The sequence below is a fragment of the Coenobita brevimanus genome, chromosome 19 (assembly GCF_032717465.1).
Source record: "Coenobita brevimanus isolate Jiangsu-jjx chromosome 19, ASM3271746v2, whole genome shotgun sequence".
Taxonomy (NCBI): domain Eukaryota; kingdom Metazoa; phylum Arthropoda; class Malacostraca; order Decapoda; family Coenobitidae; genus Coenobita; species Coenobita brevimanus.
The window spans coordinates 24,856,294-24,866,624 of record NC_136972.1 but is presented as its reverse complement, the minus strand read 5'-3'; the positions used below and the strand labels follow the sequence as shown (position 1 = coordinate 24,866,624).

Genomic DNA, 10,331 nt, shown 5'->3' with positions numbered 1-10,331 from the left:
GACGTCAGAAGTGTGTTTACATCATGACGTCACACAAGGTTACTGCTCAAAAAATAGAAAATTACATTTTATTGTCAACTAATGTATTTTACAACTTGAAATTATATGATTATGGACATTTATCTTTTACCTTTCATAATTTTATTGTATTTTCATCTTAAAATAGGGTTTTGAAACTACAGTATAATAAAAATTCGCTATTGATAAAATACCAGTACCAATGACTGAGTTATCGTGCTTAGTGTAAATCTGATGCTAAATACCTACCCCCTTCTCTTTCCCTGTCCCAGTTCTTTTCTGACCTCTTCACTCAGTCCCTAGTTCCTACCACTGTTTCTCCCATTCCTAATATCTCCCAGATCTTCCTTCTACATCCTCATGGCTTCATCTATAAGTGATTACAGGGGCCAGAAGAGCTCAGTGGTAGCGCTTGTGCTTCTCAGCCTCAGGGTTGGCAGTTCGAGCCTGCACCTGGGTAGAATATTTCTGGTTACAGATGTAGTGGTCCCTCCAAGGGCCTCTCCTTGCTCTTTGGAGCTATATGGTCCATTGGCCCTACCTCGGGGGATTCACCTTTCATGTCCGTTCTGTCTTTCACTGTATATAACTACCGTCTAACTTCTGTATCACATTATTCTCTCTCCCGTTCTCATTCTTATGACTTAGTTTTTCTTGACAAGACTCTATTCCCTCTCCCTTTACCACACCTATGATTCATTACCGTGCTTCCATTTATCTTCTTCAGTTATTATCTTTCATATCTTCACCTTTCAAGTTCATCCTTTCCTTTACCGTCCCTATACTTCCTTCTTATTTGGTCTCCTTTTCCACCCATGTTTCTTTCACATTTCTCCTCTCACCTTTCCTTCATCCATGTATATATTCAAGCTTCTTTCCATCCTGAATGAACATCTCAACCATTTCATCCTCATTCAGTTTTATCCCCCTCTCTGTCTTCAGTTTCAGGGTAATGATGGTCTGATGTTAAAGTTGGGGAGTATTATACAACTGGGTAGACTTTTGTTACTTCCCCCTCCATCAGGAAATTTTTCTTGCTCATTGGGCAGTACGTCACTCCATCCTTAACTGACAAACAAGGTTGGGATGATGATGATGATTAGCACAACCTCATTAGGTTTTGAGTTTCAAGGCATGGAAAAAAAAAATATTGACCACAACACTACATACAGGTATGCAATAAAAGTTGAGCTATTAATCTTGTACATTATATTCTGTGACACAATAAAATGTTTTGAAATATATACTACACACTGACATATTTCAATAATCACAGAAGAGGTTACAAATGACATTCATATGAATGAAATATGGGACCATCCTGAAATTAAAGTAACTCCAATGTACAGAAAGAAGAAGAATTCAGACGATGCCTTTGTACCTATGGTTACCAATATTTTTAATGACGGTACACAGAAAGCTTCAGGTATGTCAGTGAATGCAGAACCAAAGGTGACTGATAATCTCTCTTGTTTATTCAGGGATTCACTATCCTCCCCCATCCCACTGTGGCTACTGTAAGGCTTGGTATTCTTCATGATTAAGCAGTCTAGCAGTGGCATTGTCTATGGTACGTAGAGGTGGCAGCACCACAGCAAGATAACCCTCAGCATCAGGCCGGTCCATTACCAGTTTAGGGTTGCTCAGAAGCCTCTCATTCACCTGTTTTGGGTATAAAAGATGTTACAATCCTATCAGCAGAGGGCCCAAATCACTGACCATATCAAGCAAACCAACCTCATCAAATCTATGACTTAAATTCTTACTCTTTATCAGCACATACCTCTAAGGGAAGGGAAAAAGAATACTGTATTACCCATGAACTGGGCTTCCCTTCATAATAGGTACTTAAATAGGGGAGGAGGTGGAGGGTCGAAACCCCTTATTTTTGCAATGGCAAAGAGAGAGATGGTGACCACACTAACCAGCACTTGTATTGCAGAAAGAGATGGTGACCACACTAACCGGCACTTGTATTGCAGTACCTAATGAGATAAAACAATCATGTTCTGGATCTCCCCAACTCATGTAATTGTGAGAAAACAAGCTATGATCATGATGATGATGGTACCTACCTCAATGATACTGAAATTAACTTACAGTTACATCATACAATATAAATGGATTGTATAGAAAAGAATCTGTGCTGATAAGTGTCAAATAATTTGCATACCTGTACTTGGTCTTTCTCTACGTAAAGCTATTACTGACTGAATTAGTTAATTAAGTTACAAAACAAAAACAAATACTTCAACATTATCCGCTACTACTGGTGATGATTATAAACACTTACCTCAACAAGCTTGCCATGTACCCCGGCCATGATGGCATAACGAGTGCCATCAGCGCATGAGATAACACACACAGGCGACTGAGGCCCCAGCATCTGCGCACCACGCTTACCCTTACCAGACACCTGATTCTCTAGCCGATTGAATTTCCCCACGTCATAGCTGACCTAGTTCAGTGAAAAAAAAAAAAAAAAAAAAAAAAAAAATCAATACTTCAGTGTAACAGATGCCAAGCCATCAGTATCATAAGGGAATTTCTCAGATAAAAGTCTTTACCAGTACTGTTAAAATAAGTGAGTGGAAAAAAAAAAAATGATTACTGGTACCTGTGATGTCAATACACAGCTGGTAAACTAAGCATGAGTAATTAGTTTTATAACTGATCATTCACAATCATATAAAATTCCTGAGGGCAGAAATGAATGACATATGTCCTGGAAAAGCTAACAACAGAAACTAATTAACAAGGGTACAGCACCATAATAAATTGTACTGCATACAATATACAGTACTGAATACAGTAGCTACAAGACCACAGTATATATTCCTTTATATTCACTTTAGTCCATGAGCTCTTTCCTAGGCTGAACATAATACAGATACTGTAGACTTAGTCTGGTGGTTGCAAGAAAAATTTAGAAGTTAGCACTGCAGTAAGAGAAGTCAATGGAGATAATTTCTAATCACCTCTGTCCTAGTACACCTACTTACCTGAAGTAAAATTCTTTTTACCTAGAACCAGCCAACTAGCCCATATATATTCACACTTTTTCCAATGCCACCTTCCAGTGACTGAGGTAATTTCGTACCTACTGATAAAATGGCAGTCTACGTCAAATAGTATGTTTACAATTATTTTGAAATCTTACAATGATCTTGCATGAGTTTTGGATGGTAGCTGAGAGGGTACAACACTACAGATAAGTTGCATGGTGTGCAGTATAGAGGCAACAGGGATAAAATAGGCGTTACTGCAGCGTGAAGTTTAATAGTTTTATACTGATTTAAATTTAGATTCCAGATAATGTATGGGCAATACAGTAATATCTACCTGAGTAACCTCCTTCTTGTGTGCCAGAACTGGGTGTCGGGGAGATAAGGTGACCAGACACAGTTTGTTGGTGTGAATCATCACACACGTGTGACCACTGCTGTCCAGTGTGCTCCTTACTCTATCTCCCTTTTTGCAGTCATTCTCACAATTTACCATGCCATTATCTTCTGTTCTAGTTTCATCATGAGAATTCTGGCCATTTTCACATTTGCTTTCTTTTTCTTCGTAAGTATTTTTATTTGGAGAGGACTTCTGTTCATCATCTGTTGAAGCTTCCTGTTTTTTGCACTCCTTTGGTATATAGTAGTACTTAGTGAAGTACCGATCAGTTACAGAAGGGTAGCTCCTGGTCATCTCCACACTTTCTTCAATGGGTCCTGTAACAGCTGCCATTTTAAAAGTTGTTGCTGTAAACCTGGTGGACTGTAGGTAACTCGCCTTTTTACCCAGGTGCTCTGAGAGAACTCTTGTTCAGGTTAACTTGAAAGTAAATGGAATGATTGGGCATAAATGTGGAATCTGATTATAAGTGATTCTGGAGTTCTTAAAACAGGATATCTCTTGAACAGCACACACAGAGGATGAATATTTATTTGGTTTGGTCTTCCTGTCCCATCTTTTCCCAGGTGTATCCGTCACGAAGCTTGGCGTGGAATCTTTTCCTTCGTTCCTCACCGGCAATGCGGTTCTGTCTTCTTTTTTCTATACGCTGTGGGAATAAAGTTGGAAAAAATGTTAGAATCAGGCAAGAACAATTATACAGTTTATTATGCTAGAACAAGAATCTAATAATAAAAACTCTTATGTATTTTGGGCTATATATATAGAGCTTGTTTCTATTACATGCTAGAGAGGGATATCTTTAAGTAGTGGCACTGATACAACTGGGTGACCTTTAAATTGGTTTCACATCTTACTTCCCATCCCCAGAAGGATGATGATGAACTCTAGAAGGGCAATTTAAGCTTGCAGTCCACTAGGTTCACATTCAAATATGGCTGGAGCTACAACAACAACCAGACTTAAATGTCATCCCATTCTTAGCCACGTAAAATGGTCAGGATGATGATGATAACGAAACAGACTAAACTATAAATGAACATATCTCTTTACCATGGCACTGTTTTAACATACATATATTTACACATTCAAATGACAGCACACTTAGTGAAACTCTACAATGATGCTGACCAGCGTACAATTAATGTTTTCTACGGAGTGGACGCTAAACTAAGTGCCACAACCAGCTGATTCCTTCCCAGCAGCTGCTAGAAGCTATTGGGAAAAAGAAATCTGAGACGTATAACAAAATCTATAACAATGTGAATGCCTCAGCTTGGACTCTGATTTTATATACTTGTGGCTCAATGTTTCCTGCCCGAGAGTGATTGCTTTGCATTTAACTACCGTAATATATTTGCAGATAAAATGCTTCCTCAGCAGCTAAAGAATCCACACCTACAATGATATAACTCAACTACCATTAGTGTTTTAAAATGGATTACTGGAATGATTTATGGAAGTATATACCATAACTCTCTGAATTATATGCCTCTCAATTTGTCAACAATATAAACAAGCACATGATGACAAAGTCTTACCTCAGCTTTTAGACATTTCCATACAGCAGTGTCAATGGAGTTACAAACACCAAAGAATTTCATGAATTTATTCTGAAAAAGAAATAGAGAACATTACATTCTAAATGAAAAGTAGGTAATGTAATATCCTGTAACTCCAAATCTGTATGTTTTACTAACACTTGCTTCTAAGCATGAATAATGTATCTTAAAAAAGAAATAATAATAACAATATAATAGCACAGGACCTAAAGCACCACATTCTTCAATTACCCTCCCACTCTGCACTGATATCTTCTCTGCAGTCAAACAGAAAATGAATATACTGTATAGTGCTTGTTATACGAAAAGGCAGGAAAGTAACTGAGTATCTGAGTGTAGGTACTGTATATCCTGATGAAGGACCACTTGTATTCAATGAACCTGTGCAATCCTATCTCTTGTTGACCTCAGTTTCCATTCAATTAATACAATGAAGATGCAGCTCAAGTTGAGTTTATGGTTCACTAGTTTCATGCATAAAATTTACAAGTCAACTGTCACCTATGACATACAGTACTTGTTAATAAAAAATGATGATATTACTTTTATGTGCACTTTAAGATTTCAAGACTAAACTGCTAACTGATACAACAAATCACAACAATAAATGAAAAAGCAGACTACTGAAAACTGGTACAGTACTTGGGTAATCATCCTCTCAAAGAAGGTTGATGTTTTACCCTTTGCGGGATTAGGGCGTCGGGCTATAGATAGATAGATAGCTATGAATTCTGCAGCTTAATAAAAAATCCTAACTTTCCCTCCCGCTAGCTTGACTGGAATGCTGTAGTTCTTTATCTAGTTATAGTTCATTCACTTTAACTTAGAAGAAATTTTCATCCTTTTGCAGCCCCTTCCCATACGTTAATGGTAGAATACGACAATACTAGGGCAGACCATCCTTTTCATAAGAATTATTTGTGATTATTTCCATATTCTAGTGTTCATCTCTTGTTACAGCTCGGCATTCATGATGGAGAGATAGCAAATTTGGACATGGTTAAATATAAAGAGTTACTGTAGCCAATAAATACTTAAAAACTATTAGGTAACTCGAACTCCATAACCACTATGATTTCATCCAACTTAGGGCAGATTTAATATTGGAGGGGTTAATTGTGGCCTTTCATTGACCCCTTCACTAACTTGTGACTCACCACAGCTAAATAAAGTGATTTGATGGAAGCAACAATAAATTACAAAAAGACATCACTGACCTGGCAATTACTAATCATATATGGGTGGGAACCTATAGTCCTACCATCATAAATATTCATGAGCAATATACGGTAAGACTTGGACTGATTACGATATTCGGAATTTCAACCATATGGAAAAGTTTTATAGTGTGCTCAGTGTTTATTTTTACTACTGCAGTGTGAAAATGTTCAGCATGCTTTTTCCTATTACTGCAGTGTGTATTGTTTGTTTAAATACCATTTGTGTATACGGCATGTTTACCTCATAGTTACAATACGTATATACTAGTACTGTACCTAAATGTGCTCTGTGAATAAGTATACTGTACATAATGAAGTGACAATTCTGATATTTGCAGAGCATTCTGAAATGGAAACTGTGCATAACCTGGTGAGGCTCTGCACAATAAAAATATTTCCAAAATTTGAAAACTGACCCGCTATATGGTTGGCAGGAAAAAAAGTCAAATACAACAGTCCTCATTACATGTCAGATAGTTTTCTGCAATACCATAACTTTATCTTTACAACTAGTAATGAAAAGTAGGAGAAAGTGGTACTGTATACCAGATTTACATGAAACCTAGTAGCTAAGTGAACTTTAACAGGCAAATACACACTAAAATCTATCTATCTCTATCTATTGCCAGACGCCTCAATCCCGTTTGGGGTGGCCACAAACAAATCGCCTCCAAGTCGCCCTGTTCCCTGCCATTTCACTGCCCTGCTCCCAACTCACACCCCCCTCTCTCATATACCTCTCCACCCCATCCCTCCATCTCATCCTCGGCCTCCCCCTCCCTCTTCCCCCCTCCACCTCACTCACATACACTCTCTTCGTCAGTCTTTCATCCTCCATCCTCTCCACATGGCCAAACCACCTCAGTGTGTTCCTCATAACGCTTCCTATCACATCCACATCCACACCACAACGCTTCTTTATATCCTCATTCGTCAGCCTGTCTCTCCACGTGACTCCACAGGCTCCTCTTAAATAACTCATTTCCACTGCTCTCACTCTTGACTTGTGTCCTTCCAACAATGTCCAAGCTTCACTTCCGTACGTTAGAGTTGGTATCACAATACTGTCATGTAGTAACTTTTTCACTTCCATGCTCACTTCCCTGTTTCTTATCACTGCTTTCAAAGAACCAGCAACCTTTCTTCCCTGCTGTACCCTTTCAAGCACTTCACCCACCAAACCTCCATCCTTACTCATCACACTACCCAAGTACTTAAACGTACTCACATTTTCCAATTCCTCACCATCCAACCACGCTGTACATTCACTAACTTCACCTCTCTCAAAGACCATCACTTTACTCTTCCCTACATTCACCTTTAGATTCCATTTCTTACACACTCTCTCAAACTCATCCACCAAGCCTTGCAGCTCCCCTTCGTCTTAACAACACAGTATCATCTGCAAACAACAGTACAGGGAGTTTCCAAACACTATCCTCTCTCACCAGGGCCACTCCAACATCCACTACCCTACCTTGTACCTCTTTTATTACCCCATCCATGTACAGATTGAACAACCATGGAGACATGACACATCCCTGTTTCAAACCAACTTTCAAAGAGAAAAATTCACTTAGTTCACCATCCACACGCACTGCAGCCTTCGCACCATCGTACATACTCTTCACAGCATTCAACAACTTCCCATCTACTCCATATATTCTTAACACTTTCCACAATCCTTGTCTATCCACCCTGTCATATGCTTTCTCCAAATCCATGAAAGCCGCATACAACTTCTTTCCCTTCTCTATAAACTTTTCCACTAAAGATCTAAGAATGAATATCTGATCTACACAACCTCTTCCCTTCCTAAAGCCTCCCTGTTCTTCTCCAACTAATTTCTCTGTTCTTTCTCTAACTCTGTCTATAAATACACTGGATAAAAAAAGAAGAAGAAGTAAATTTGTAACAAGGATTTGTTTTAGGCATCAACACTGCAGAGCTTACTTCCTGATGACAGGCATGAAGTTCCGAGATCAGTTTGTTACACTCCTCCGTATGCAGGTGAGGGGAGAGGTCAGGGTGCATGCTGCGGTCACCCTCAAATAAAATTCCTCATACAAGATATTACAGAATCCTGAAATGCAGAAAGGATGTTGTATGAGCAGTCTTTATTATAAGTCTGGAATATTTTCTAAACTAACACACCATTATCCACACTACTGGTACAGTACTGTACTGTGAACTGGGGTCACTGACCAATCAGCTACATATGTGGCAATTAAACTGTATATAATCATCAAGCAGTATGGTAACCAGAATAGAATAATAAATTACAATTGGTCTAATGGGATTCACTAGTAACTATGACAAGAAAATTTAAGAGAAGTATATTATAAAACTACAATTTTAAACATACCTATGGTATCTAACCTAATCTAACAAAATGTAAATGACATATACTGTAAAAACATCTTTGAAGATGCTTTACTAACCTCATTATGTAACACAGGCTAGAGTAATAATGCAACTCCTGAAGAAACACACTTCAAAAAAATACTCCGGGTGTAGCATATCCTAAATTTCTCATCAGCAAATCAAGGCATGTGAGAAAATTGGAAACTATTCCATCTTACTGCTATTACTGTGAGAGGCTTTGGTGTTGCATAACCATACTTATGATACAATTAGGTTTGATGAGATCAAACACAATGTTCAACATTTGTTATGCTTCCTTGATCACCAGCTGAATTTGTATATCACAACATAATCATTTTTTCTGTTAAAATTATACAAAAATTCGGACCAACAAGCACTTCACTTGTTTCTTCCTAGGTATAAATCGTGACCCAAAGACATTTAAGGTAAAGAAAGGTACAGGTGCGGGCATGTGCCATGAGGTGCATAACCGTGGTACTCATCCCTCTAACTTAGGTCTTTGAGCCTGTGGCAGGTTTTTAACCTTATATCCTGAGATACAAGGCCACTGCATCTTTCAGGTTACCACAGCCTCCGCTTGCCCTTGGTGTTATCCTAGCCGCGTATCTTACTTGTACCTTCCCATTAAGGGTGGACTGATACCAGCCTGTCCAGAGTTTTAAGGGTCACATTCACACATCACTTACCCTTCACAGTTAAATTACCACTTAGATCATGAAGAAGCAACAGCTGGGACTTCCCACCATTACGACACGACTCTTCTCCTTCTTGTACGTGTCTAGGCCGCTTCCTAAAGGGTTACGTAAGCGATTCCCCGTGATCAAAACAAACCGTTCCCCGATAAGATTTTCCCCCATCATTGCATTTGTATCATACTTGCTTTCTAAGTTTATTGTTATTGAAAATGAACCGAACTCTCTCTGGTTTAACAAAATGTCTTGAAACTTCATTATTGGATTGTGGGTCTAATAATATATTCTCTTAACATATCTGTTTTGTATCAAACTCCATGAATAAATTATTAACATCTACCTCACCTCATCCACAGGTGGGTGGACCCTACCTCACCCCACCCACAGGTGGGGTGAGGTCGAGTCCAAAAGTAAGAAGATGTAAAAAAAAAAAAAAAAGATTGGGGAAAACTATTGAACAGCAGGTCCAGTGAAATGGACAACACGCTCATTAACACACCATTCAAGCACACAGAATCCTGGTTCCACCTCATAGGAGAAGCCCATAGCTGCAACTGTTTAATATTACTCAGGTGCTAGCAACTGACCATCTTCCACATTAAATGCCTGGACCTGCATTCTCTTCAATTAAGGAAACTTCTCAACATCTCTTCCTTTGCAATTTATTTTTGGATATGGCTGGTTAATATTCTTTTGTATTATACATTATTTATGTAGAGTATGGTGATACTGGATGGATTTATGTAACAGAAGAGGACAGTGAGATACAATTAGATGTAATAAGCAAAGTAAGTCACTTAAGAAAATGTGTCGGGGAGCTTCTTTATATGACAGGACTACAGGCCTTGGAGTATGTAGCCCAGCTATAGGCTTGAACATTCTTTATGGGAGAGTAAATTATTTAATAATGGATGCAGCCATAATCGTGAAAGCAAATTTTGTATAAAACATCATCATCATCATCATCATCATCATCATCATCATCATCATCATCTAATCCTGTGTTGCCTCCTGAGGTGTGTAGGAGCTCGGGGCTAGGCAAGTTAGTC

The 10,331-nt window shown here is 38.5% G+C and overlaps 2 protein-coding genes across 4 annotated transcripts; both read right to left on the bottom strand.

Moving 5' to 3' along the window:
• Positions 1–1,232: 1,232 nt before the first annotated feature.
• LOC145391630 (protein Abitram) lies at positions 1,233–3,758 on the bottom strand. 2 transcript variants are annotated; one of them, XM_080266169.1, is made up of 4 exons: positions 3,361–3,758; positions 2,312–2,476; positions 1,944–2,003; positions 1,233–1,680 (listed from the first exon to the last, which is right to left on the bottom strand). In XM_080266169.1, the coding sequence occupies exons 1-4, from the start codon at positions 3,754–3,756 to the stop codon at positions 1,531–1,533; spliced, it is 771 nt and encodes a 256-aa protein (XP_080122295.1). In that variant the 5' UTR covers positions 3,757–3,758; the 3' UTR covers positions 1,233–1,530. The 2 variants fall into 2 exon arrangements, with proteins under 2 accessions (XP_080122295.1, XP_080122296.1); XM_080266170.1 differs by lacking the exon at positions 1,944–2,003.
• A 181-nt stretch (positions 3,759–3,939) lies between these two features.
• On the bottom strand, positions 3,940–9,373 carry LOC145391631 (COX assembly mitochondrial protein 2 homolog). Of its 2 annotated transcripts, none has more exons than XM_080266171.1 (4): positions 9,277–9,373; positions 8,159–8,288; positions 4,965–5,036; positions 3,940–4,072 (listed from the first exon to the last, which is right to left on the bottom strand). In XM_080266171.1, the coding sequence occupies exons 2-4, from the start codon at positions 8,237–8,239 to the stop codon at positions 3,953–3,955; spliced, it is 273 nt and encodes a 90-aa protein (XP_080122297.1). In that variant the 5' UTR covers positions 8,240–8,288; positions 9,277–9,373; the 3' UTR covers positions 3,940–3,952. The 2 variants fall into 2 exon arrangements, with proteins under 2 accessions (XP_080122297.1, XP_080122298.1); XM_080266172.1 differs by having other exon boundaries at positions 9,295–9,357.
• Between the last annotated feature and the right edge of the window lie 958 nt (positions 9,374–10,331).

Excerpts from the sequence above, each read along its gene's own strand:
- LOC145391630 (XM_080266169.1), bottom strand. The coding sequence starts at position 3,756 with ATGGCAGCTGTTACAGGACCCATTGAAGAAAGTGTGGAGATGACCAGG. Across the intron at positions 2,477-3,360 it reads ACAAGAAGGAGGTTACTCAG|GTCAGCTATGACGTGGGGAA; the intron begins GTAGATATTACT and ends TCACTGAACTAG. Across the intron at positions 1,681-1,943 it reads TTTCTGCAATACAAGTGCTG|GTGAATGAGAGGCTTCTGAG; the intron begins GTTAGTGTGGTC and ends TACCCAAAACAG.
- LOC145391631 (XM_080266171.1), bottom strand. The coding sequence starts at position 8,239 with ATGCACCCTGACCTCTCCCCTCACCTGCATACGGAGGAGTGTAACAAA. Across the intron at positions 5,037-8,158 it reads TTCATGCCTGTCATCAGGAA|AATAAATTCATGAAATTCTT; the intron begins GTAAGCTCTGCA and ends TTTCTTTTTCAG. Across the intron at positions 4,073-4,964 it reads GGAAATGTCTAAAAGCTGAG|CGTATAGAAAAAAGAAGACA; the intron begins GTAAGACTTTGT and ends TTATTCCCACAG.